At 42.6% G+C, this 27,921-nt stretch overlaps 1 protein-coding gene across 2 annotated transcripts; it reads left to right on the forward strand.

Annotated features, from left to right (window-relative positions):
• The first annotated feature begins 236 nt into the window (after positions 1 to 236).
• On the forward strand, positions 237 to 27,627 carry PLEKHA8 (pleckstrin homology domain containing A8). 2 transcript variants are annotated; one of them, XM_075706464.1, is made up of 14 exons: positions 237 to 314; positions 10,497 to 10,626; positions 11,307 to 11,462; positions 13,394 to 13,518; positions 14,966 to 15,124; positions 16,049 to 16,099; positions 16,802 to 16,949; positions 19,759 to 19,918; positions 20,327 to 20,412; positions 21,075 to 21,133; positions 22,426 to 22,556; positions 23,046 to 23,116; positions 25,381 to 25,442; positions 26,340 to 27,627. In XM_075706464.1, the coding sequence occupies exons 1-14, from the start codon at positions 237 to 239 to the stop codon at positions 26,535 to 26,537; spliced, it is 1,614 nt and encodes a 537-aa protein (XP_075562579.1). In that variant the 3' UTR covers positions 26,538 to 27,627. The 2 variants fall into 2 exon arrangements, with proteins under 2 accessions (XP_075562579.1, XP_075562580.1); XM_075706465.1 differs by lacking the exon at positions 237 to 314 and adding an exon at positions 9,207 to 9,257.
• Positions 27,628 to 27,921: the final 294 nt, after the last annotated feature.

The following is a 27,921-nucleotide window of genomic DNA, read 5'->3' on the forward strand; positions in this document are numbered from 1 at the left end:
CGTAGCGCTGCGGGGCCGTTCTTCGGCTGGGCGGCGGCGGCGCCTCCTGCGCTAGGAGCGTGGCGCCGAGGGGCAGGCTCGGCGGTGGGGGCCGGGCCGGGCAGGGCGGGCGGCGCCCCGCTATGGCCCTGGGTGCCGGCGGCGCGGCGGGGCGCGGGGGGCGGCGGCGGCGGCGGCGGGCGGCGTGACTCCGCCGGGGGGGCGGCCGCGCTGCATGGGGGCGGGGGCCGGCTGCCATGGAGGGGGTGCTGTACAAGTGGACCAACTACCTGAGTGGTGAGTTGCTGCCCGTCCTCAGCCTCTGCGCGGAGCGGGCTTCCCTAGCGAGACGGGTGCCGTCGTCTTCCTTTCTATATATTCATGCGAGTATGTATGTATGCGTATTTGCTGAGTGTGGGTGAGCGCTGGCCCCTGACCCCGCCGTGCACCCTGGTTTTCCAGCCGCGCTGCCACCCTGTCGCCGTCCAGCGCTGGAGGAGGCGTTTCAGCCACTTGCGGGTGCCAGCGCTCGTCGGGGTTTGTCCTTTGCCCTCCCTGGGGGTGTGGGCTGGGGTTTGGGGTTATTTCGGCTGCGTTAGGTCATACGCGCCGGCCGACTTCCCCGTTCTCTGCGCCTCCGTGAAACTTTTGTTGCTTTGAGCCGCTTCGGAGAGTCGGGGGAATCCCAGAGCTGGGAGGACAAGGTGTCAGGATTAAATCACACTTGGGGGATTTGGATGAAAATGCATGCAAAGAAGCAAAGAAAAGGCCCGGTTTTCAGTTTTTGGGGTGTTCCCGTGGCATGGGACGCTTGAGTTCTGCAGCAGACTGGAAGCAGCCGTGCGTGGCCGGGGTTTCCCCAGCGGAGGTTGAAGGTGGCGGGGTCAGAAACGCTGCCCAGGCGGGGAGGGTCCGGGGCCACCCCTGTGCCCGTGGGGTGTCCGCTGCCGGCCGCGCTGGAGTTGGGGATGGCTTGTAGTTTGGGGTGCGTGGATGAGGTCTTGCCTGGTGCAAACCCTCGCCGTGGTTTGTTGAAACCGTTTGGAAACTTGGTGGTCAGCGAAGAATAACTACGACCTTGACATTGCCAGGTGCAAGTTTTGCTTGGGAGTGTAGGCAGGAGGGCTGCCTTCCTGCTTGATTTTTTTTTTTTTCAGAGAGGCTGGAACAGCTGCACCTCTCTGGTTAGCTCGGAAAGTGTAGGAAATCAAAATTAAACAAAGAAAAAGCTGAAGCGCAGGCAAGTGATGAATTCGTGTGGCAGGGGGATGGGGGGGCAGTGGTGCTTGAGGCTGGATTTATTGGTGTGCTGGAAGATTGCTGCAGCTTTTCCCTTTTAGGCAATAGGTGTTGTGAAAGGGGAATCAAAAATTGTCAGGTCTCAGTGAATAGGCACAGATTTAGTTTTTTTTTTTTTAATTATTTGTGAATGCTTTTGAATTATGGAGTGCGTGGCAGTAGGAGCAGCTATGCTTGGCTTTTCCATTTGGATTGCAACTCGGTCAGTGTTATTAGTCCTTCCGCCACCATAAAAACATCCACGGTTCAGTCGATCTAAAATTTTATGTGTTTGTTTTTCTTTGCATTGCTTAGGTGCTGGGGCGTATTTGGAACCCTTGTGCTTGCTTTTGTGACGTGAGATCTGGGGAGTGAGTGTCTGTGGGAACCAGTGCGTATGTAGGTGACTGACTGGTGTTTGGCATTGTAACATTTGTGCCTGAGTGTGGATATGGTAGGATCAGCTGGACTTGTTTTCTCTTTTGATGGTAAGATGAAGACTAAGAACCAGAAATAGTCCAGTTCCATCAAAATTAATTTTTTATTTTTTTGCTAGCCACATTGATACGTACTTTTAGCCAAGTGACCCTTCATGAAGAAGGATGATGCTTTGCAAATCTCTGAGTGAATGCAGACTGAAGGAATCTCTCTTCCTTGTATGTGTGAGATTTGCCCCAGCTGAAAACTAGATGAGTTGTTGTTCTCAACAAAGAGAAAATCAGCGATGGAGGACTGAAGCATCTTTCTGTTTTCTTTGCTGAAACTTGACTCTGCTAGTAAGTGTGGTCATCAAGGTCACTCCATGCCTTTTCTTAGGTTGTAGAAGGCCTGCCTGGTATGTGTTTGAGAACAGTACATGTGCTGTTCTGCAAGCTGACTAGGCTTACATGTGCTTTCTTTTGCCATAAAATGAAGACTTCCTGCCCTGAAGCCATTAAGTTACGAATTTATGCGATGATGCAAAAAAAAATACCATGCTGCAATGTGAGGTTTATCGTAGCAGTAGCACGGAGCTGGGGAGTGAGAGACAGGAGAGCCTCCTTTCTGGGATTAAGGGAAGCAAGAAGGTTCAACAGGTCATCCAGAACAGTGTTTCTGTCAGTATTCTGCTTTTCTTCTTGCTCAAGGTTAAATACTCTGGTGCTGCATGGTGTAAATGATGTACACAAAAAGTCGGGAAAATGTTTATCGTCTTTTGTGTGTCAGTGTATGCCTGTGTTAGTAACACAGTGCTGATGTAAATGTACACAGCAGGTATCTTACGCCCTTTCCTCCTCATAATGCGGAACACACCTTTGTTTCACACAGAGAGTAGGTAAGACATTCGCCAAAGGATAAGATTAAAACTGTAGAAAAGGAGAATTGCTTTCCCTTCTTGCTGTGAGAGAGGAGCTGATGGAGTTTGTTGGTAATTGAATCTTTTTCTGGGAATTTTGGTTTTATAACATCTTCTGTCATTGCCATCACGAGAGGTCAGGTCCACATCAACCTATTTCCCCCTAGCCCTTGGGCAGGGAGCTAGAACTCTGTTGCAAATGACATCATTACTGACAGCAAGAACATTTCAGAAGTAGGAAACAAGCTTGGCTTTCCATGGGCAAAAGGCAAAGAAAGCGCAGCATGATTGCCAGCAACTGAAAGACAGATTAGCTTGCCTTACTGCTTAAACAAGTTATCTTGTTTTATAATAAATGCACTTGTTTGCTTTATATAGATTAGGATAAATTGAATTAGCGTTACTTGGTTTCTGCCTGGAGATAGGGTTTTTCCTCTGGCATTGATCCTGCGCTCATGTTGTGGTTTCTATATGCAGTGGTTCCAGTGCTGTCTCTGAAATCTCTGAGTTTAGAGAACTGAGATTTTGGAGTTTTTCTCTCCCCTAATGCAATGGCCATCACGTAGTGATTTCTCAGTGTGATATTTTTGTTTAAGTTCAAGTGAAGTGTGCCAACTTTGGATTAGATATGCATGCACACAGGTCTAGCCTATGAAAATCCACTTGGGATCTTGTGTTCGCAATAAGCATGTCCTGAGATTGCTCTTGTCGATGCTTGCCCCACTAAATTGGTTAAAACCTTAAAGGAACAGGGAACTTTGCAAGCAGGATTATTACTGATGTATCACACTTTAGCGTGATAGCACTTTTTCACTTGGGCAAATATATGATGCCTCTGCAAGTTTCAAATTATTAATCCTCAAAACCCAGAGCTGGGTGACTTAAATCATGCAGGCGTGTAAGTTCGCCTCAGCAGAGCCTACAGTCAAAGCATGTAACTTGATCTGAAAAAATTCCTAGATTTCATCCTTTGCCAAAACTCTCTATCTAATGTTAGCATTGCTTGTTAAAGGTTGTGGAGGCTAGGGATGGGTTTATAGCATGGATAAAGGGGAGTATTACTCATATTTCAGTACTGCTTATTGTAGTAAGCAGTCGGGGTGACAGAAGTGTCACCCTATATCTTCCCTATAGCTCTTTGGTCTGTTGTGCTGCCGCAGCCTGTGGTCCTGGCTAAGCATAAAGCATTCCGGTGTGGACAGCATCACAGCCGGATCCTGGCTGCAGTGTTGTAGCAGGACTTGTCTCAAACCGGGGGATGCTGCTTGCAGGACAGAGAAAGGAGAGAGCGGAGGTGAACTGCACCTGAAGGCTGCTCTTTGCTGTTTGGAAACTGGCTCCCACAGGGCGCTCTGACTGAACGCAAGCTGCGATTCATGCTCTTTGTTAAGCATACCTTCTGATGAATAAAAGAAATTTCTTTAGTCTTTGGAGATTACCTTGTAAAAATAATCTGTGATTTTGATTCCTCATTCCTCACCAGTCTTATAGAATGAGCAAACTATTGCTTACCCACAGGGAAACAGAATGTGGAGTTGGGGGAATACCTTCCTTCAATGGTGTGTGTAAAAGCTCGGCACTTTTGGTTGATTTTTCTGCTGAAGTTCAATTCAGTTCACATCTTCAGTATAAGACATGCCTTACCTGGGATCACTGGCCGCAGGCAGGATTGCTGCTGATTCTGGAAAAGGCCGTGTGTATCAGCTCTTGGCTTGGGGATCAAAGGCAGCTTCATCATTAGAAAGAAAAACTCTGACTGCCTCCACTGACTTGCCTCTGTATGCTCCGTGAAATGGCTTTGATCACTTTTCTTCACAAAGTTAAACTTGCCCTGGTATTTAAATATTCACTTAATTGTGCTGAGTAGCTCTAACCCTAATTCATCTTCCTTGAGGCATGACACCCTCGCATTCATGCCATCGCTAGTGATGCTGTATCATACCACATACCATAGTTCACTCTCCTCGACTTCCTGTCTGTAATCATCCACTCTCATTTTATTGTTGTGCTCTGAATTCTTTTCAGTTTATCCTAAGATGCCAAGAGCCAGGACCAAGCAGTAAATTTCAGCTTTCACACAAAACTTTAAATTACTCTTGTCTCTAATGATTGAGAATTCCTTAACAAACTTGGGAGGAGAGCTCAAGAAAATGTGAAAGAGCATTAGTTTTTATAGCTTGAATCCAGATGCACGTGATCCTGCTTAGAGTGGGTCTTTGTGTTGGGAGTTTAGTTTAAGAAATCTGACCTTTTAGTGTGGGAGACATGTATACTTCCAGTTGATATCAAGCTCTGGAAATCAGGTCCTCTGTTTCCAGAGATGAAGTAATTGAAAACTTCACACTTAGATAAACATTTGATTCTGAAAAGCTTTTGTTTATCACTTTTTCCCTTCTTTTTAGCCTTTGGGTATAGTCCAAGTTCTGACTGTATAAAATGAGAAGTCTGGCTTTTGTGGAGGTGGACCTAGACAGCTGAGGTTTCTAATGCCTTTAGGGCAATGGTCTGCCCAGTATTACTGACTGTAGCTGCTCTCAGAGACCAGGCGTTGGTTTAGATGGATGACCGAGTCTCACCCAGTCCTGGCTATGCTTCTCACCTGGGATGCTTCAGGGACTAGTTAGTTCATTCTCTTTGGATTTTGCCTAATTATGTTTGTGTGGTTTGACCTTCTTGCTCATCGCTCTCTTCCCATCCTCCCCCTTTTTCTTCGCGCAGCAATCTTGCCTTTGTCATACCTTTTTGGAACTGAGTAATGGACTCACAGCAGAAAAGTTTGATGAGGCTGCAGGAATAGAAAACAGTGTCCCCTCTCTCCTCTGTAAGTGTTAGAGCAATGCTGCAGAGCCTACACGGTGCAGTGTTCCCTGCCAGGTATGCTGCAGTACCGGTGCCTCTGCATTCAGTTCTGCACTGAAATAAATAAGTGATCTCAGGGAATGGCTGGGTAGGACAGAAATGGAAGGTGTGGCAGAATGATGGTGAAGAGATACCACCTTGTGTGCTTACATAAATTCAATGCGTTGGCTCAGTCTGGCCTGATAACCACCCCAGGGGTCAGAGAGAGGAGCAGCCAGTTTGCTGGGTCTCGGAGGTGTGAACAGAGGTGCAAAACTCCTGGGAGTCTTGAATGACTTAAATTAGTGTGTCTGGGCAGTGGCCTGGATTATTGAACTTTTGCCTCCATCACTCGCCATGATCTCCTCTCTGCCCCTTCATCCTTTCACTGTCCCCCCTTCAAAAATCCCTGACTGCTGGTACGTTGCGCTCTCCGTGCATTGGATGGTCACTGGCACAGAATTGTTTGCAAACAAACCCAGTTGCCCTGTGACAGCAGGATGCTTTTTCAATGCTGCTAGCACTGCACTAACCGTTATGATTGAAATGAGGGTGGATTTTATGGGACCTCTGCGAGAAAAATCATTTGGGAGAGGGTCACTGTGTTAAAGCTGGTTCCAGCTGTTGCTTGCTTCACTTGAACCTCTAGTGTCCCTCAAACAACTGCTTTAAAAAGTGATACCATTGTTGAAGTGCTAAATCTGCTAACTTCATTGCATTTAGGGGCTTTTGGTATTGATTCCTGCTGTTAACGTGCACATAATCAGAGTATAATTGCAATATGGGCATTTCTAGAAGCTGCTCTCTAGGTGAGACAATAATAGCTCAGAGGAGATGCATGAATTATCCGACACTCTTGTCTGCCTGTCTGCTGTCCCTCATGGATACAGACTGTGGATTTTTATTCTGTCAAATTGTTTCGCTACAGAATTAAGGCTGCAAAATGCGTTCCAGGGCCTGGGATTGCCCTTCCCAAAATATGGGTAGCCTTTAGGAAGCTGTATGGAAAGAGCAGGCAGTGGTTTTGGGTGCAAATTGCTTGTATCAGGATAACCCTTTAATTATATTACTTCTGTTCGCTGTATGAGAAAAAAGGGGAAAAGTTTTGAGTTTGGTCTGTGCAAGATACTCTTTTGCTACTTGCTGTTCCCAGCTAGAAACGCAGTGGTGGCTGACAGCATGAAACACATGGCTGCACAAACTGAACTTGGTCTTGTGAGAGGTACGCACCATCAGTTGTTAAGAACTGGCTTGTAAGATTTAGTCTGTGCACTCGGTAGTTGAGGTTGCAAGCGCGCTGGGATCCTGAAAATGACTGTTTTGTCCATTTGTGACATGGAAGTTTTTTTGAGCTGAGTTTTCAGCAGCTCTAGTCCAGCTATCAGTCATTGACACAGCGCTGGGCAGAAGCTGGTGGTGTTCTGCCCCTGGGCGCCGGGAGATAAAGCGGTAGGTGAACACACGGCACAGCTTACTTTGCTCAGGGTGGGGTGAAAAGATGGGTATTGCTTGTTCTTGCTGTGAGATGTCTCTGACTATCAGAGCAGCCACTCTGGGACTCTCTTGCGACCCTGCACAGAAAAGCAGGGATCTGCCTCTGCCCTGCCACCTGCAGCTAAGTCTCAGGTCTTGTCTGTGATATTAGCAGTAGGGATGTGATGAAGGCTTTAATTCTTCCTATTAGGCAGATGTTGCCATGATGTGGAAATTTCAGAATTATTTCCTATCCACGCTTAAAATCTAAATTAAGGTCAAAGACGTCCAAGGGCTATCTGTTGCATAAGTTTTTATAAAGACTTATGCTGAAGCTCAAGAAATTAGTAAGCATAAAGTGTTAACATCATTCTAGTGGAAAGCAAGCAATACTGAAAACCTGAGTGTCTGGCTTTTGTGCCTTTTAGAAATGTGACTGGAACTGGCATCTCTTAATTGCAGCTTGTTTTCCAGGTCATCGGTTTGACTTCTTGAGTATGTAATTCTCCCAGATGGTTTGGCTTTATGAATGTCTGACATGATCTACATGTCTTTAAATGTTTTTTTTTTTTTCCTTCAGGCTTGGCACTTTGGAACGAATGCTGTCTGGAGTCTGAGTTGTGTAACATTAAAGTTTGAATTATGTCCAAATTTCAACTGTGTTATCAAGAAATGTCAAGTTTGCTCAGTGATAGCAGCATCCAGACTTCCTGAAGTATAATGGTGGAAGTAGGCAGATCTTTCAGGCTGTGGAAACTTCTGGAGAAATACTGAATCCTTAGCAGGCACAGACTGCTTAAATATCTGTTTCTGTAGTGGACAATATCAGATCTTCCAGGTACTGCAGGTACTAACTTAAAGGTTTCACACAGGAGTGCAGTATGTATTAGGACCTTAACCATGGTCTGTGAAGTTGTCTGGAATCTCTTCACTTTCTTCTATAGCTGAGACCATAAGCTACTACTCACTTCTATTGTGCTTTGCATTTTATTGAGTTTTTTTAACATATATCTTTCCCCAGCAAGGTCAATTTTTACTGTTAATGGCTCTGTGCCTCTAAAATGAGCTGTGGAAGTATGAGCTATATTTTGTCCTGCCTGTGCACCACCAGTATAAATGGGCTTAGTAAATTCTTCTTCAAAGTTGTGTTAGTGCTGGCACCAGTAAGACCTCAAAAGGTTCAGCTTTAACTTTCTGTATCAGCTCAAGTCTGAATGCTCAGTTCCAAAAATTGCAATATTCCTAGGACAGTTTATGGGAGAGAGTAAAACTGAATAAATCCAAGACTGGTGTCCGTGCAAGTGTCTAAGTGTCTTTTTGCTGCTTTCTTTTTTTGTTGTGTTTCTTTTTTCTCTACTCTTTGCTTGTCTGCAAATGTGAAGCTCCTGTAATTGAAGATTGTATCCCTTTTGCACTGCCCATGATTTGTCAGCCACATGCTATTTTTAGCTGGTTGTTTAGGTTAACCTTCCCATGGCTGCTGACTCAGTGAGTACCAGGTGGTTAGTGCATCTTCTGACAGAACCTTGCTATGATTTTTTTTTTAATTGGTTTCCTTTTACAAAACTGTATTTTTATTAGTGTGGCAATTCAGTTCTGAAAATATATGCCATCCTAGTTAACAATTGCCTAGCATAGTCTTTTTAATACATATCTAATAAAGACGAGTTAGGTCCTGCAAAGGAGGAAGACAGATAATTGCTGCTTCCCCCTCAAAAAAAAGACCCAGAACCAAAAAAACCCAACCAAACAAAAACCTCAACAAAATATATTGACTCCTAACATATTTTTAACCAGCCTCCGAAGTGATGGAGGCAGAGTGCTTTATATGTTGGCTAATTGATTGCGCAGCCTTTGATTGATGGGATGCAATTTGGTTGAGCATCAGCTGCAATTGTAAGCTGTAGGACCATGTCTGAAATGATTCATGTGCAGCAGCAGGATCTCCAGACTGAATTAGAGGCTTGTATTGACTGTGGCGCTGTGCAGTATTTAAAGGATTGGTTCTGTGCCATTGAGTGTCTGAAGCAATTAACTGCTTCTCTCTGCTGAACAATCACCTCCTTTTTTTGTGAGTTCCTCCATATCAATAGTGACTTTTAGGATGGTTTCTTTATTTTGCTGGCAAGACAAATAAATACCAGTCTTGCTGTTTTCTTTTTTTTTTTTTTAATTCTCATTCTTGTGATTTTTTCCCTTCATGTGAAATAAAGAAGTATTGAGAATACTTTGACATTTATAATGTTTTTATATTCTTCTAGGAAATAATGGAAGAGCTCTGGAAGAGTGTGAAAAAGGATTTATGTTTAATTTGTTTTCCAGGCACCCTGAAGGTTCAGTAGCTTATAGATTGGCCCAGATGCCGTGGTATTTCTTGTTTAAAAAAACTCCAAACCATACTCCCACTATTAGCCTGTGGCTTTAGGGCTTTCTAACCTTAAACTGAATTGCACTTGGCTTCAGCAGTAGCCTAAGGAATCGGTCCCTAGCTGGTAAGGAGCAGTCATTCCTCCAAGGTGATTATTGATCCAAGCCCAGCCTGGGCTTCTGCAGCACCGTGCTGGTTGGCAGAGCCCTGGTGCAGGGGACAGCAGAAGTGAGGCCCCTTTGCAAAAATGTGTAGGAGCTGTGTGCCCCACATGGTCTTGGCAAAGTGTTCTTCCCAGAGATGGTTTTCCAGCACAGCGTGCGGAGCTTCGGTATCTCGCTCCGGTCCTGGCCGGGGAAGGTTGTTGCAGCTCAGTAATGAAAGCTGCTTTCCTCCAGTAATGTTGCTGCCTCATTTCTTAAGTTAATGAGCTTGTAGTTTCTAATTAGACATAAATGATGGCTGTTATGTCTTGTTTGTTTATATCTTTTCATACTGGTGTAGTACTTCCAGAAGAAGAAATCAAAAAGGGGTAATTTACTTCTGAAGTTGGGCAGCAGGGTGGGCAAAAGTGGTACCCAGAACTATTGGTTTTGGTCTAGCCTGGTGTTTTGGTTATTCTCTGGGAAGGTATCCAGAAGTGCAAGTCATTAATTCAAGATTACTTTTTATGTGGGCAGCGTGAGAGTTTCAAGAGCTATTGAGAACTGCTTCGTTGAAAGATGGTGTTCAGAAATCAACACATCCGCCTCTGTCCCCTCCTTCCCTTGATTTTTAGGAGTTTCTTGCCCATTACTTTTCAAGACAGTTTGGCTAGCCCTCCCCGCAAGGGAGGAAGGCATGGAAGGCAAGACAGCTGGGTGGCTTTTCGAAAGAGTGAAGAGGTGGGTTGAGGAGTGATGGAAGGAATTCAAGGGTGGTGGACTGAAAAGGTGGTTTTGGAAGAGAGAGTGAGTCAGTGACACCGTGTTAGCAAAACTACTGAAAATGACAGATGGCATCTCAGGAACATGCCACTGTGGTCCAGATGCCTGCAGAATGGACATGTAGCTGCCAGCAAGGAGGGGTTGTGGTATACAACATCCACGCCTATTCACAAATCTTACCACTTTAAAGGGTTTAATTTTCCTGGGGGGACTGAGAATCTTTGGGGCCTTATTTGCAGCAAGTCCTGAATGAGAGAGGTAGTAGAATTGCAGGGGGAGAAGTAACTGAGAAATGCAGTTTTGTTTTTCAGGCTGGCAGCCTCGATGGTTTCTTCTCTGTGGTGGCATCCTGTCCTATTATGACTCTCAGGAAGATGCCTGGAAGGGTTGTAAGGGAAGCATCCAAATGGCCGTATGTGAAATTCAAGGTAACTTAGATACAGTAACGCTCAGCTGCATGAAGTGTGTCCAGTAATGTTGCACTCGAGATTTCAGGTCACAAGAGCTATTTGGTGGCTTGATTGCTTTGGTATATATTGGTAGTAACTCAGTAACTTGAGCTATATGCCAGTTTTTATTCTATAGTATTTTGAAAATGTTAAGAAAGCTGCAAGCCACTAACATAATGGGTATTCTACATGCAGGTGGGTCACTATTTTTCATGAGCCGTGGTGGAACATCACACGGCTTCAAATGACTCTTCATAAGCACAGAGCTGAAGCTAGAAATATGAATAATAAACTTCAGTACTAGGTTTGCTCATTCATATTGGATCACTTGCCACATCTTTGAGGTTCAGTTATGGGCTGGAAACCTGAAAGAGAGGCTTGCCAGAAGAGGATGCCCTTTCCATAAAGACTCCGAGATGATATTGTACTGATCACAAAACTGCCTTTCATAGCCTTTTGTCCCACGGCTGTACATGTGTGTGTCCTGTCTATTCCCTAACTCAGAAGAGAAGTCATAAAATGGCAACAGGGGAAGTTTGGCTCTGTAGAGTCCTCCTCTTTCATTACTGTTTGACCTGCCACCTAACATATCTGTTGATATATATTCAGTTGGGCTGGGGCGGGCTGAGGGACTGGTCTGAAATCTGTGTCGCTTCCAGTTCATCCTGCAGATAACACACGAATGGACCTGATCATCCCAGGAGAACAATACTTCTATCTGAAGGCAAGAAACGCAGTTGAAAGGCAAAAGTGGCTGGTTGCACTAGGAACTGCCAAAGCCTGTCTGACCGACAGCAGGACACAGAAGGAAAAAGGCAAGAACACCCTTTTGCTGGCCCATACTGTTTGCTTTTTATTTTCCCATCCTTGTCCTAGTAAGTGTACACACAAAGATGACAAAATCTATACCTGAACTCTGTTTCCAACCTGTGCTTCCTGTCTTTGGTGCTGCTAAAAGCCAAGCCATGTGGGAACTCTAGCTAGAAATCTCACGTGTTAACTCTCAGTGGAGGGATTTGAAAACTTTGGCTTTCCCTTAAAATATACTATATATAAATAATTTGAAATTGTGTGCCGTTGGGTTCTGTAAGTACAAGGAGTGAGTAGCTCCTGGCTGCAGGCAACTGGGATGCAGACTGTGCATGAAGGTAAGACCCCCACCTGGTGCAGCTGTCTTAGTATGATGACCCAGCCTTTCATACCAGTGTCTCTTGAGCTCCTCAGACCCTTTCCTTCTATGTTCTAACTGGGCTGTCTTGTGCACTTCAATAATCCCTTGGCAATTAAAATAAAGGTTTGCAATTGGTTTTAAATGTGCATACTACTATTCAGAAACTGAAATCCGATCATGGTCAGGCTGTGAAAATTAATTCACTCACCTCTTTGCTTTCACCAACGATCTCACTTTCACCCCAGTGAAAACCCCTCTTGCTTACAAGCGTGGTGGTATTCATGAGTCAGTGTGAGACCTCATGCCTTAACCTTGCGTAACTTCAGCACAATGACTGTGCAGAAGGTGGGAAAACAGCAAATTATTGTTTATATATCAGTGACCCTGGGCAAACGCAGGGCGGGTGGGCACTTTCTTTCCCTGAGGTGAGGAATCGCTTCTCTTCTTAGCCTTATGTACATCTTCACCAGGCTTTGCATCTACCGGTTCAAACTGGGTCGGAACTGAACAGAAGATGCTACTGTATGGTCCTCCACCAAGTGGGGATCTGATGCATAGTGCCTAGAAGCAGGAAAAAGTTGTATCTGTAAACTGACATATGGTAGCACACGGTGAAAAGCTTCTGATGTATTTGCAGAACTAAACCATGTTAGTCTTATTAACAAATTAATTCATTTAGTAATTCTGGGACTCTAATGTCAAAAAATTACTTCTGAAACATCTCAGATGGACTGTTAGTCGTATCTGGATTAGTCTTCTCAGTTCTGCACTCTCCAGTACAAGAAACATATGGACATACTGGAGTGAGTCCAGCAAAGGGCTACTAAGATGATTAAAGGAAATATCTGATGGGAGAGCATAAAAAAGGTAGAGCCAGACTCTTCTCAGTGAATGGACAAGAGGAAATGGGCATAAATTTAGATACAAGCAACTCCATTGGGACATAAACAAAAATGTTTATATTGTGAGGATGAGGGAGCACTGAAACAGGTTGCACAGAGAGGTTGTGGAGTCTCCATCCTTGGCAGTGTTCAAGACCTGACTAGACATGGCCCTGAGCAACGTGCTCTGGCTGACCCTGCTTTGAACAGGGGAGTAGGACTAGCTGGTCTCCAGAGGTCCCTTTCAACCTCAACCATTCTATGATTCAAGGGTATATATTAAATTAATCCCTTTGTGTTGGACAGGATGCGTCTTTTCCCTCCAGTGCTTTCTACCCAGAACCCTGATCTTTTAATTCACAGTGTAATTGTTTGCACCTTAAACTACTTAGCAAAACCAAAAAAAAAATATGTCACGTTGCAGTTTCGTCCTATTTAAAAGGCCCGTTAAGGTCAAGTGTTGTGTACTTGTTTTTTCTCTGTGTCCTAAGTCTAGGAACATACTGTCAAATAATGAAATGGTATTTTACCTGTCAGGAGCATAATTTATGGCCAATCCAGCTTGTCTTTTGAGTTGATGGAAAATGTTTTGAAATAAGGAAGTATTGATTGAATTAGATTGGATAATACTATTTCAGCAACTTTCCAAAATCATATACTGCAAAATTTAACTCTTCTTTTGTTTCACTTTTAGAGTTCACTGAAAACACAGAAGCCTTGAAGACTAAAATGTCTGAACTTAGACTGTACTGTAACCTCCTTGTTCAGCAAGTGCATAAAACGAAGGAAGCCAGCATTTCTGGTGTATCAGAACCAGAGGTACAGCTCTATTTTTGGTGTAAACCACATCTGTAAAGTCTTGAGCATTGCGAGCTCTTCTGGTTAGCCAATGTAGTATTCACTCACAGTTACTTAATATTGCACCCTCTTTCTGCAGAGAACCTGTGGGAGATAATGTACCCACACAACAGTTCATGTTTAAATGGAGTAATGCTGTATTATTGCAAATAACTTTCCCTGTGTTGGGGTGGTAAGTAGTGAGATGAGATATGGTATCTGTGATCTAGATAATAACATCTCTGTAGGTGATGATGTATGGATCATAGTGGATCAAAAAAGCAAAACGTTTTTTATAAAAAGATAACTTGCAGGAAGTGCACATTTGTCTGTCCCTGAGTCATTAATACCCTGCTCATCAAAACACTTTTGTTCTCAACCAATACCCGTAAAAGGTCAAGAGACAATGCAGACCACAAAAAAGCAAAATTGCTAGAAAGAACTGCCTGATAAGCCTCACAAGTTAAAGTTCCAAACCTTGCAAATCTCCCTGACCAAAGAAGCCCCATTTAAGAGGGGTCTCCTAATGACAGTGATCTGTCCCTTGCTTTGAAAGAGAAAGGTGTGAAGAGGGATGCACGTCACTTGCTAGAGAAGCTGCTGTGGAGTTCCAAGATGCCTGCCACTGGAAGGATGGGTCCTCAGGTGCAGGACAGACAGGCAAAACACCTGAAGGTTAATCATTTTTATGTCCAAACAGTCTTTGTAAAGATACCTGATAAACTGTTTATGGTGAATTAACAATGTGGAAGCATGATGTAGTGTATAAATGACTAAAAGGCACTTTTAGAAGTTGCAGCTCACAGGTGTTGATAAGAAACAAGTAATGTGGTGTTTATCTGGCTCATAGTTCATGCTTCGGGGGGAAAACTCGCTTTCCCCGATCTTACTGGTATTTAACTGGAAAGATTTATTATTAAGAGCATTTCAGCATCAATAACTGCGCTTTGCAGAGATGAAGAGTGTTGTGGCAATGTGATACTTCATTCTGCCTGTTTTTCAATTGCCGTAATTTTTTGTTCATGGGAATTTTGAAATTATTATCTGCAGAGCATTCTGTATCTGTTTGATTCGTCTACTTTTCATTTCTCCTGTTAGTGGTGTCTTCTGGAATGCCATTGTTGAACACATCAAGGCTTAGTATTTAATACACTTTTAACACCAGAGATAAGTAACTAAGAGGCATTGCTTTTAAAACACAAGCATACTGAGCTTGTTGTAGTGAGAGGCTGATAAGAGTGGTAATGCTGTGAAGGGGCATAGTCCCAGTAATACGTGATACCAGTTCTCTGAGCAGCTGACACATTGCATTTTAATTCTTGTTAAACAGAAATCATGACTATAGCAGTTGTGGGCTTTGTAGACATTAGTTGCTTCAAGTTGATCTTCTGTGGTGAGTCCATGTCTTCCAATTGGTTTCTTCCCACAGAGCGGGATTGATATGGGAGCTCTGTTAAAATCAACCTGTGACACCTTCCTGAAGACCCTTGAAGAGTGTATGCAGATTGCAAATACTGCCTTCACTTCTGAGTTACTGCATCAGACCCCGCCTGGATCCCCACATTTAGCAGTTCTCAGAGCGAACAAGGTAATGGCCAGTATCGTTTTCTCTCAGTCTTGGCATGGATGGTAAGGCACCCTTTTGTAAAGTAGCATTTGTAGAAGTAGGGAATGCATTTTTATCCGTATTATAGCTAGCAGTCCTCCACTGGAAATACTCTGCTATTTCTTGTGGTTTGCAAGTGAGGTAGGGCCATTTTTTGTAATAAGCAGTGACCAATCTCTTAACTTTTAATGATAGGTGAAAGTTATTAAACATTAACTTTCAGGGCCTGATCAGCTGCAGACAGTGGTGTTTCAAAAAACACCTGGCTGTATGACGAGTTGGTCCATTGTGGGAGCTCACAGCAATTATTTCTCTTCTAAGCTACTGCAGCATCGGATCTGTGGTAATATGCCAACAGGAGTTGATGAGCTTATCTTTTTAGTGACAAAGGAGCTGATGAGCTTATCTTTTTAATGACAAGGACACTTTCTTGAATCCTGGATCCACAACATATGCAAAACTGGAGCATCTCTGGCAAACAGCAGATTAAGGTGTATGTAGGAAGGTAGATGCATCACTGCATCTGGGAAGTGAGATCACTTCACCATATCTAGCCTCATGTTTCTTCTGTTTTTTCATAATTTTTTTCTTAAACTCATTGCTTTGTTTCTTTTCCACATGCTGTATGGTGTCTCACTTGGCACTTGCCAGCTGGCTTCTAAAAGAAGTCTCCTGGCTTTCTTTTTTTTTTTTTCCCTCTTTTTTCTTTTCAATATTTTAATAGTGTTATAATGGTTTTCGCATTTGTCTGTATACTGCCTCTGGGTCAGAGAGTTAGTGAGCGTATGCTTAGCTTTTCAGCTTTTTTGCTGACTCCAGCTTGGGTTTAATAAAACGTGACGTTTGAGAAGCGTGATACAGTCTTCTTGCTTTAAAGAATATTCCCCCTCCCCACTTATCTTACAGATAAAGCACTCTGTCTTGTCCAGTCACACCTCAACGGAAAGGTATAAAAAAGTCTTTACTGTCAATCTCTTTCTAATCTGTTTTTGGTAGCATCTGTTCTTTCCATATTTTTATTCTGCTATTACTCGTACTGGATGCAGGCAGAATTGTATTGCTCTGAGCTGCGTACTTGGAAGCAGACACAACAAAAGGGAGTTGGCTCACCCCACTTCATGTCTCTTCTTTATCAGCCCTTTCCCTTTTATTTTTCTCAGCCACCCACTTGGTGACTTACTGGTCAGTCACCAGCCAGCTCTCTCACACTTCAGTGCTCTTTTCTGTGTCTTAGGTTCCACTCCATTAGCTCATAACATTGTTGATGGAGAGCAGGCTACGATTTGTGGAACAGATAGCAAGGGTATATATTTTAAAGTACTAATGAGGGGATATTCTTTTAGCTACAATACCTGCCTGTGATTTTCTTTTTTGTAATCAATTGTATTTTTTTGATCATATCTCTTTTTAATAAAGGTCATTGTAAATATATTCAAACTCTGCGAACTGAGGTTAAATCGTTAATCCTACTTGCTGCAAAGAGCTGCCTCATATCCTTTTGTTATTTGAGACAAGTTCTTTTGCTTAGAGCAGCCTGTGACAGCCTATAATTTCTGTCAGCAATTTTTCTCTTATTGTTATTTGTGTGTTTTCACAGGAAGAAGCTTACCAAGCAATGTTTTATACACTAACCATTATTCTTTCCCTTTCTTCAGGCAGATGAACCCCTCTGAAAATGGCTCTGTAAAAGCAGAAATTAACCATCAAGAGCAAACCCTTATTAAAAGTCTGGGATGTTTAAACCTGGAAACAAATGAGGGGGGCAGTGACGTTTCTGTTGAAGATCACATAGCAGAGGATTTGGCAGGTAAATGTATATACCGTCTTTTATCCAGAATCGTTACTCTTTAAGTGTAGATGGAGGGAGGTGTAGGCTGCCAGTGAGAATGCCGATACCTCACTTCCCAGGGGAGGGAATGTCAGTGTATTCTAGTCTGGTATCTGCTTGTTGTCAAGTCTTCCCAGCGTAGCTCCTGCCCTTGTTGATAGCTAACTTGAGACTAAATGGGGAAGGAAATAAAAAATTCTTTTTTGGACAAGTGGAGGCTTCTCTAGATGTTGATTGACGTGCATAACAATACAGCCTGGCAGGGCTTGGGCTCATCTTGCACTGTGGACAGACACTTTATTCCCAGAGGCCCTCCGCTGGGAATGCTGGCACCTCTTGAGTATGTAGGGCTGCACTGTCAGAAGGGGGGCATTGAAGCTTTGTGCGCCTGTCTTGGAGGGGTTGACCTTGTAGTCACTCTTGATTGCTCTGACAAATCTTTATGGAAAATTCAGACTTTTTCTGCAACTAAGAGTATATTAGAAAGCACCTTATTTCTTCTATTACCTTAGTAGTAGCGTGAAACTTAGATTCGTGTGCAACTTCAGTAAAACACTGTGGAACTAATTCAGTATAAAATTCCATCCAACATAGCTATATTGTTAAGGGCTGCTGAACTTAACTGGAGTAAGTCTATACAAATAACATATGATTTCTGCTCGTCCTGTTAAATGGACTGTATTGTTCTTGAACAGTGGCTTTCTCTGCCTGGCTATTGTTCCAAACCATACATAGGCAGTCAGTGAATCAGCCGAAGTTTTTAAGCCCAAGTTAATGAACATGGTGATTTTGCTCTTACCTGGGTTCTTTTTGGAGTTTTTCCCATTTCTGTAACTGGTGGTGTGTAGTGTGGTAAGTCCCTGCAGAATAACATACATGTGTTGCCATTTAGCATAATACCTCAAGAATATAGTGCTAAAGCAAGGAGATGAAACTGTTTCAAGTCAGGCTATTGGTATCATTTAGCTACTGAGGTTGTTCCTGTGTAAAAAAGAGAAAAGCCTACCCCTACTTGGGTGCACACATCTGAGTTGCAGAGTTTTGCTGGCAGTACAGGGTGGAGCAGGATGTGCAGTGCCATCCATCTGGGATGGACTGACCCAGCCAGCCTGGGGCTCCGTCTTGCTGATGGCTGTATTTGGGTGCTCCCTGTGAGCCCAGGAGCTTTGCCCTGTCTCAGGTACTCTTCCCTCCCTCTCCCCTTTATTAAGAGCAGTCAATCTTTAAAAATCCTCAGGCATTGAAGTCCCATAAGAAATTTCTGTTTGTCATTTAGTGCTTACAGTGTTTTGAGTTTGAATTTTCAGAGGCTCCAGGCTTTATGCAGGGCACTCCTGTGGAGTCACTGTGGACTTGGGCTGTTTCGCTACTCACCATCCCGTGTGTCTTGGTGAAGGACAGATCAGTAACATCCCTCAAACTCTAGTTCCTTAGCAGAGTCCCTTTGCTTGTGAGTGAGGCATGGTCAGTGATGGCTGAGGCCATTTTTTTCTGTCCTGAGGAGCACGGCTAAAGTCTGATTGCTGTTACCGGCTGCGAGCAATTCTTTTTTCACCCAGCACCAGGCTTATTTAGTGGTTCTGCAAGTAATAGGGAAAGCTGCAAGTTTGTTTTCAGGCTTTGCTCAGACAATATAGTTCCTTGCAGCTGGATCCCTTGAGCCAGAAGCTCAGTTCCACTTCAGGTCTATAAATCCTCACTGGCCTTTGGGAGTCTTCCTTTTCTGGAGAGACATGTTCCCTGAGAAATTCTGGATGTTAGTGTGACAGCGTGGCAGCGAGACGTGCTGTGGCCATGGCATGTGCACTGCAGATGCTGTGAAGATATATCACTTTTGCTTCTTGACTTATTCTCTGCACTTCTCTGTGAGGTCAGAAGGTCTTACCATTCATGGGATGTGACATTTCTTTGGGTGTCTAAGACTTTGTCTTCCTTCAGAGGTGCTGGTGTAGTGCTCTGTTTATTTGAAACAAATGTGCTTGACCCAAAAGAAGAAATAAAACAGACCACAGCGGGGAAGAGGCAACTGGATCTTTTTCTGGGAAGCTTTAAAGATACTCATACAAATCGGGGAGAACATAGCAGTACCCATCTAAGCAGCCAGTTTACTTGCTTATCAGAAGGAGCAAACAAGTCACTATTATTCTTTTGCTTTTGAAAATGCACTGTGCCACTTTATCAGCACTGGGGAAGTTACAGCATGTGAGAAGTAATCTTTCTTTCAAGGAGATGAGTCTGCTCCCTGATTCACCCAATCACTTCTTCAATGCTCCTCTCTCATATTGCTGTCATAGAATCATAGAATCGTTTAGGTTGGAAAAGACCTTTAAGATCATCCAGTCCAACCATTAACCTAACATTACCAAGTCCACACTAAACCAATCAAGGGTAGACTAGACTAAACCATGTCCCGAAGTGCCACATCTACCTGCTTTTTGAACACTTCCAGGGATGGTGACTCCACCACCTCTCTGGGTAGCCTGTTCCAATGCTTGTCCTTGCTGAGGATGTGTGGGCTCACCTGCATTGGAGCCTGGTGCTTGGTCTATCTGATTAAAAGAAATGGGGAGGGGACTGGCTGAAATGTGGTCTGAGCACCCGACAGCAGGGGAACTGCGGTGAGAGTCATGGTGTTGGCAGGGAAAGCTTTTAAACTTGTATGATCCAGATATCCAAGTGAGTTCCTTCAAATAAGACATGTCTTAAGGAACAGGTATAGCAATATGGCTGTGTGGCTGTTTTCTTTTCCTATTTTTGTTTTTTTTCTTCTGTTTCCTATAAATATAAGGCATTAAAGAAGATGGAGAGAACAAGCTGGAAGCTGTAGAAAGCTTTGGTGCCCACAAGTTGCTGCAGTCAGAAACTAATTCTTTAAGTGGATTGAGTCTGTGTGAGGAAGACAGAAATGAAAATGATTCTCCTACCTTCTTCAGTGTCATGAGCAATAGGTAGTACATGTTGCAGATGTAAATTACAAGGATTATTGAAACTTTAAGCCCTTAATTGACTCCTTTTTAAGTCTGTTCTGTCTGTAAAGCTGTATTTGCTGAAATTATTTAACAAGACTGCCTACAGCACAGTAATTGAAGAAGACATCCTTTGTAGAACTGGCTGTACAGAGTGGAGTGGGAGGTTTTTTCCTTGGTTATAATTACAGGCCTTGCTTGCACACCACCAAATGCGTATTTTCTGCAGTCATTTACTTTAACCTAGTGAAACAAAAGCCATGTTGGTGGTTCCATGTCTATAAATTTTACCTCTAAGCAAGTCAAGTGGGCATGAAATGTAATTTTGCCTTCAGAAGTTGCACAAAAGGAGTTAAGGTAACGATCTTTTCTGCTTGTCTTGGGCACCAGGTTCAGTGATATTGAACTTCGGGAGGAGGAGGGCATACCAACGGAAGAGTTTCTGGAGTCCTGTTACGCAATTGTGCCCGTTCTGGGTAAGCAGCTCTTTCTTTTTGTGCCGTGGGTACATCTAATTCCTTTTGACTGCTGCCAGCTGTGACAAAAGGTGGAGCAGTTGGTTTGGAGAATTCATTTCTTTGCTGAAGTGATATAGAAATAGCTCCTATCAGCAGAATCAATTTGACTGGTACCAGAGGATGTTTCTTACTCTTTCACTTTGTAGAGGATCCACTCTCATTTAGATGGGACCCATGTATAAGCTGTCTGGAAATCTCTGGGTATATCTGGGATAGCAATTTCTTGCCCTCAAAAGAACAGCGTGGAATGCTTTGCATGTCTAATGCTGCTGACAGCACACCATCAGCCATACTAGTTATTGCTGCTATTTGATTTTTCCAAAGACTTCTATCTCCAGCTAGTGCAGCCTCCCACCTGCTTGGCCCCTGAATCTAACAGTAGATGTGAGGACCCTGTAAGCATGCACCCTTCCAGATTGTAGGTCGGTGTATTTTAACACTTATACCAGCTGGGGTGGATTGATTCTACACCAAAAAAAGACTTCAGTTTATATCATTCATTTAGTATTCTCCTGCTGTTTAGAAGGGTTGTTAAGAGAGTAGATTGATTGTTACTAAGACATGAGGACTGGAAAAAGACACAATTTTAAAATATGCACCCCCCCTTTTTTTTTTCCTAGACAAGCTTGGACCAACTGTTTTTGCTCCTGTTAAAATGGATTTTGTAGGTAACATCAAGGTAACAGCTTATTTCTAATACTGGGTTGGGTTTTTTTTTTTAACCAAAATATCTATTTTAGGTACTAAAGCTCAAGAATCTTTGTCGAGGGAGTTAATATTGGAAGGCTATTTGATAATGTTACCATCTGTCAGATCAGAATGCTGAAATGCCCCTAATTCTGTTCTTACAGTACATGCTGTGTTTAATAAATCCAGCTGTTCTGCACAAACTTATAAAATACTTGATTGACTGCCAAGTAAAACATCTGTTACACCTAATGAATATGACTTTGATTCTGAGCTGAATAGGTTGTAAGTCATGACGCAATGTTAGCAATATTGTCTTTATACTGTAAAACAAACCAGGAGGGGAAAAACCCCTTTCCTCAAACAAGTAGGAGCAAGGTAGTGTGCAAGAAGGAGCTTCACAGCAGGTTGGGGCAGACCCTGCAGCTTCAGTTCTCATTCTGACTGTCCTTCCAGCTCCAAGTCTGAACAGGTTTGAAGTGCTACTTGTGAGACAAGATGTATTCATAGTGAGACTTCTAATAGCTTTTCTTGCAAGGAAAAAAAGAAAAGCAAAACATATCTCCTGAGTATATGACAAGGAACATTGTATACATTCAGATTTGTTTGGTGCAAAGTAAGGCAGATGTGCACTTATCTTGCTGAAGGTAGCCACTGAAAGACTGAAAATAGCAGGAGGGAAGAATGCTATTTAAAAAAAAAAAATTAATATTTATTGTTGAATGATAGGCAGCTGCTCCTTTAATGTGGAAGATGACTCTGTTTAACTGCCTCGTGTATTTTCCCTAGTATTTTTGTGAGGACTTGTGTATAACAAATTTTGGAATAAATTAAAAAGCTTCAGCATGCCAATGACTGCTAAGTGTAATTGAGAATTTGCAGCTTAGCAGTTGTCAGATGGCAATCTTGCCTGTCCTTGAAGCTTGGGGCAAATGGGACTTTGCTCAGAGAGCAGGTTGAGTTAATTCCTTTCCACTGGTGTGGAGGATGCCATGCGAACCTAAAACATTTTGTCAGACAGAAATGGTAGGTTCCATATAAATCTTTGACTGAGGTGCTTTTCTTCGGTTGTGTTAGCCAAATGGCTAGCCTGATGTCTGGGGTTGTGCGGTGGGAAGGTGTGCCCAGGGTGGCAGGCCGGCTGCGCCAGGGGAGCGTGTGATGTGGTTGGGCATCTGTGGTATCCCTTTGCGGGGAAGAGTCCTGGTAAATAGGTGGTATTTATAGGACAGGCCACTGTTTGGTCTTGAAAGCCTAAAGCTTTGCCTCTTGTTTTTTCTCCAGAAAATAAACCAGAAATTTATAACCAACAAAGAAGAGTTTGATACCCTTCAGAAGATAGTGCTCCATGAAGTGAATGCTGGCGTAGCACAAGTTAGAAACTCTGCTACGGAGGCTCTCCTGTGGCTGAAAAGGTAATGGCCTCGTATCTATGAACCGCTAAGGTGGAATGAGGGGCCTTGCTCCTTGTACATAAGCTTGCACTGGTGGAAAGTGGTTACTTTCCACCAGCTCCATCAATCCAAACTGGCTAGGTTCAAGATTAATGTGTTGTCTGTGGTTGTATCACTGCAACTTTGTCAAAAGGCCTGAAAAAGCAATCGCAGGCAACCTTTTTTCCCATAAAAGTGAAGTTACAGTGATGACTGATCCTGCTGGGCCAGAACATCAGGCAGTTGATTTCAGGCTGCAGCAGAAATGTTTTAGTGAAGTGTTTTCCCTTGGGCTAGGAGAGAGACTGGAGGAGGTGACTGCATTTTTTTTTATTCAGATTGAAAATGGCGCCTTAATTCTGAATTTTATTGCAGTTCTGAGTTGTATTGCAATTTTTGGGGCTTTGTTATACTTTGGGTTACTTTGTTATAAATACATTTTCTTTTTATTTCGTGGGTTCATCCTGACAGAGGCTTAAAGTTCTTGAAAGGGTTTTTGACAGAAGTGAAGAACGGCGAAAAGAATATCCAAACAGCTCTGAGTAAGTGCCAGTTGCTTTATTCTTCATGTGCTTCTGAATTTACATACTTGGCTGTTTTCCTCCTTGTTTAGAACCTGTGTTTTCTTTTCTTCAGTGACTAATGATGCAAATAATCTCCAAGACATAGCTTTTTGGAAAATCACAGTTTTTGAAAATGGCTGTCTTGAGGCAGATTACTAGATAACTGGTCAATGTTGATTTAATAGCAGATAAAGATTCCTTTAACTGTCATACTTTTAGCAAGAGAGACAATCATATCTTAGGGAAAAAAGTGCTTTGTCTCATTCCGTTTTCTCTACTGGTTTACAGCAAGAGTGCTCCCAAATTTATAGTTGCTATTGTGTTAGCTTTTTTTAGTTCCTTGTGAGATTGGCCATCACTCTTTGAAATCACCTCTTTGCTAGTATGGCTGTGAATTGCCTGTATCAGTTAGAAGGGAGTTTGTAACAGAAAAGAAGGAATGTTTTCCAAGTACACAATTTCTGACACTTACTGAGTCAGGCTAGTGCCCACAGCAAGCATAAAACAAAATACAAACCCCTCTTAGACTTGACTTTGTTATTCCTGAGTAAGACCCTCTCTATATCCATGCAGTCTAATGTTATGATAATTCTTTAAAACGGCTTTAAAACAGGTTTTTTTAAAGCTTTTTTTTTTTTAGCTTCTTTTAAACAGCTAAGCAGTCATCCTGTAGGATTAGTAAAAAGAACTACTACACCAAAGTATGTAAGCAGCTCTTGGAAGTGGGACTGTAAATACACTGCTACCAGATGTTCATGTTAAATACCATGGAAAGTCTAGGCACTTATTTGACCTTCTGAATCTGAAGGCTTCAGCACTGAATTACTTCTGGAATTGCTCTGTGTCTGCAGCAGAGCCATGCTGCTGTTTTTTTCTCACTTCTTCCTTCCCTTTCTCCCCCTGAAAAGTTCATCCACTTCTGTATCACCAACACAGCTTTGGTTTACTGTTACAGTTTCTTATTTAGTAGTTGCTGTGCTATTTGAATCTCAAGTAAAGATGGTGTATGTGTTCTCTTTCTACAACCTGAAATATCAAGCTAATGAAATGAAAATAAAATATGGAATATCCACCAGTACTTACGATCTTCTGAGGAACAAACAGTTTTCTAAAGGGATTTGTGTTCAGTTGGGATTTAAATCTAAGCAAACTTTTCGACTTCCAGTGTTTTTAATGTCCCCTGTATTTGCTGATAAGGCAGAGAATAGGCTTGTCAGTCCTGTTTGTTTGCTACACAATACTCTTTTTCTCCTTATTTCATTGCTCTTATTACTGTATGCTTTTCTTAGAGATTCCCACTCCTACTGTAAAGATAGAAAAGCTGCATTCCCCAATCATTACACTGATAGATGAGGAGTACTTCATATTAGAGCAAAACTCATGGCTGTGTTTTACTGACTTTTTACACTCTTCTAATAATAACTGTCTGCAGTCTTTTGAGCAAATATCCTAAAGCAGCAAAATGTAGAGGTTCTCTTTCTTCAAAGTGAACAGCTCAAGGAAAGTATAATATAATGTCAGATGCTTAAAAAATTAACTGAAAGACAAGGATATGAAATGATGTCAGTGACGAACTAAGACTGGTAAAATATGGCTCAAAGGTGTTTGGCTTTTCTATATAGAAAGCTTTGTATATGAAAGAGCAGCTGTCTAGGAACATGACAAGGGTCTTCATCAAAGGCTACACTCAGGGGCGCTCACAATAGAGATCCTGAGGATTATTTGAGTAAGGGCCTGGTGCTTTCTGTTCCAGTGACCCCTGAAACTTGACCCTCAGATGTAAAGAGAGAGTTCTTGGTTAACGCCTGAGCTAACCACCTCGAATGAGGCTGGCTAACCATCAGGTTGCAGGATTGTTTCACCCCATATATTATTTTCTCAGACTTGCACTGAACTGAGAACTAGATAGTAGACGTGTTAGTCATGAAGCACAGCTAGTCAAATAAAAATGACATTTGCCTTCCTCTCTGTTAGAACACTTACTTGCTGTGGATGAGTAGAAAGAGATTTGACAGCAGAGCTGAGACCCCAGTGCAGAAATCCCAAAGCTGTCATCTCGTTTCAGTCATAACTTTGGTGCCTAGAAACAGCCATTATTCGCATCCAGTGGCAAGAATATATCCTCAAACAGTCGTTTCTAAGCTCTAAGTTCTCTTTGTGATGCAAACTTAAAACTGCCACACATCTATCTCTTGATTGATTTTTTTTTCTTTTTTCCCCTCTCCCCTCCCCCTTCCTTTAAGACAATGCTTATGGAAAGACATTACGGCAGCACCATGGTTGGGTTGTCCGTGGCGTCTTTGCGGTAAGTATTTATCTTGGTTACTGATAGAGCTGGGGGTCTTGTTAATGTGATCTTATGTTGTGTGTAATTCATAAACCATGTTAAAATTATAAGCATTAAAATGAATGGATTCTCTTGTCAGACCTTATTTTCCAGGTGAGGGTTGTGGCTATCACTATGGTCAATATTGGGCTTTCAGAGCAGGACCTACTTTCTGGAGCCAGAACAGATGGATCACACTTGCATGCACATTTTTTTCATTATGTGTTTTTCAGCACAGCGTTGCAGAGCTATTAAATGAAGTAATGAGGGTTTGTGGTTGCTTTTTTGAGGATTGATCTGTCTTTGGATGTGAGCATTCAAGAAGGGTTAGTGCAGAATGTGTCAGGGAGTTGAAGTAGAATATATTGGCTAGAGGAAATACTTTATTTTTGTCCAGTCTGGCAGCTCCCCCTCGTGTCTGTCACTGGAAATTATCACTAAAACTGTAAAAGAAAAAAAGAGGAGCCTCATCCAGGCAATCATGACAGAGACTTTGACTGAGAGAAACAGAAATGTTGGGGAAGGCTTTCTAAAGAGCATTTTGAGAATGGGACTTCCATGTTGAAGTGTGTGACACTAGGTTGGGAGCTCCCCTAACAAACTGTACTTTATTTGGGGTTTGTATTTAATTCACTTCCTGAAAATCAGACCTCCTGAAGATGTCTTAAACTGGGGATCTACACAGAGATAATAAAAAAAAAATATATATATATTAGCCTCCCTGTCAGTTAAAAATCTCAACATAGGCACATACACATAAATACATTAAAGCTATGCAATCCAAGTGCAAAGAGGGATGTCTCAGAAGTTTTTCGTGGCTTTAGTTCGGTTTCTTTTCCTGTTTTGCAAATCTAAAAGCTTTGGCTTCTCTCCCAGTTAGCTTTAAGGGCAGCTCCAACGTATGAAGACTTTGTGGCAGCTCTGTCTGTAGAAGAGTGTGATCCTCAGGAAGAAACATTTTACAAAGGAATGCAGAGGGACCTCAACATTTACTTACCAGCCATGGAAAAGCAGCTAAATATCTTGGACACTCTCTATGAAGTACATGGTTTGGAGTCAGATGAGGTGGTATGACTACAGCAAGACCATGGCTTAAAACTTCAGGGACTGTGTCTGTTAACAAAGATTTCTTTCATTTTGGGTTTTTTTGGACATCATTTCTGTTTATTGTATCTTTTCAGGTGGGAAGGGTGTTGTGAGTGTTTTTGGGGAAGGGTATGTATGATTTTTAGTTTTTTGTTAATGCTTGTTTTGTGTTTAAATGCGGAGGTACTGTTTCTCTTTGGGTCATAACTATGTCTGTGATGAATGTTTTTGACTATTCTCTCCTGCCTGTGCACTCCTTCTTCTCTTCACCTCGTAAAAGTAACAGAGCAGAATTTGGCCTTTGCTCCTGTACCTTAGGAGAGAGCTGCATGTTCAGCAGAGCGGTCAGGATGTCAAGATGGAGCCCAGGCAGGTACTGCTGGCTCTGGCTCTTCCATGCCCTGTGCCCGCTCCCTGCGATGGTGTAGGAGGACAGACGTAGTGAGAGTTATTGTTACTTTGGTAGCAGAAGAGGAGGTCAGTTAAATGCCACCTTATAAGGTACATGGTGCATTTGTCCCTTTATTTGATTTGAAGCTTTTTAATGCAGCACCTCCCCAAATATCAGAGATCTTCACGACAAGCATATGTGGTTGGTGGTCTGAGCTTTCCCAGGAACCAGCCTTTGAAACTGGGGGTTGTGTTCCCTGACCAGCTCCCTGTATGTGCCACATTTTCCCCGTCAGCTCCTGCCAGTGGGCCACAGGAAATTTGCTGGCACAGACTGGCAGAACCCAGCTAATTGCAACAGTGCTTTACACAAGCAATTGAAGATCATGTCCATCACCCTGGTTTATTAAGGTTTCGGTGGATTTTTCTATTTTGGGTTTAGGGTTTTCTTAAATGAAATTCACAAAAAAACGTAATTATTTGCTTTTAAATTGAATACAGCTAGCAGTTTAAAAAGCAGATTTTATTAAAATCCTTCCTAGGCTGCCGTTATGGACAGAGACTTCATGAAAGTGGACATGAAATGAGTAAAGTGTAGGAGAAGCTAGAATTTGTCACGGAGCCATTACACATTTGGCCAATTACAAACCTGAAAATTTGAAATTATGTAGATGTGACTGGAAATTAAGAAAATAAGATTTGTACTTTTTCCCATTTTGCTGATACAGATAAAAATGTGCTCCTTAACACTGCTGCTATTAAAAATAATAAAGAAGTCCTTTTAGCTAGTGATATGGTTAAGGACAAAATTCTTAGGTGTGTTGATGACTAGAAGGCTGTCTGTGAATTATTGACTGCCCATTCAAGGCATAAACAGGTCTCTCAGTGGTGATCTGAGGCTTCAGCTGGCTTTGGGCAGAGAGTTGAGTTTAACTCATGTGCAGGAGGAGAGAAGACTGTGCTAAAGAGGTACATAGAATTA

This window comes from Pelecanus crispus, chromosome 2 (genome assembly GCF_030463565.1).
Source record: "Pelecanus crispus isolate bPelCri1 chromosome 2, bPelCri1.pri, whole genome shotgun sequence".
NCBI lineage: Eukaryota > Metazoa > Chordata > Aves > Pelecaniformes > Pelecanidae > Pelecanus > Pelecanus crispus.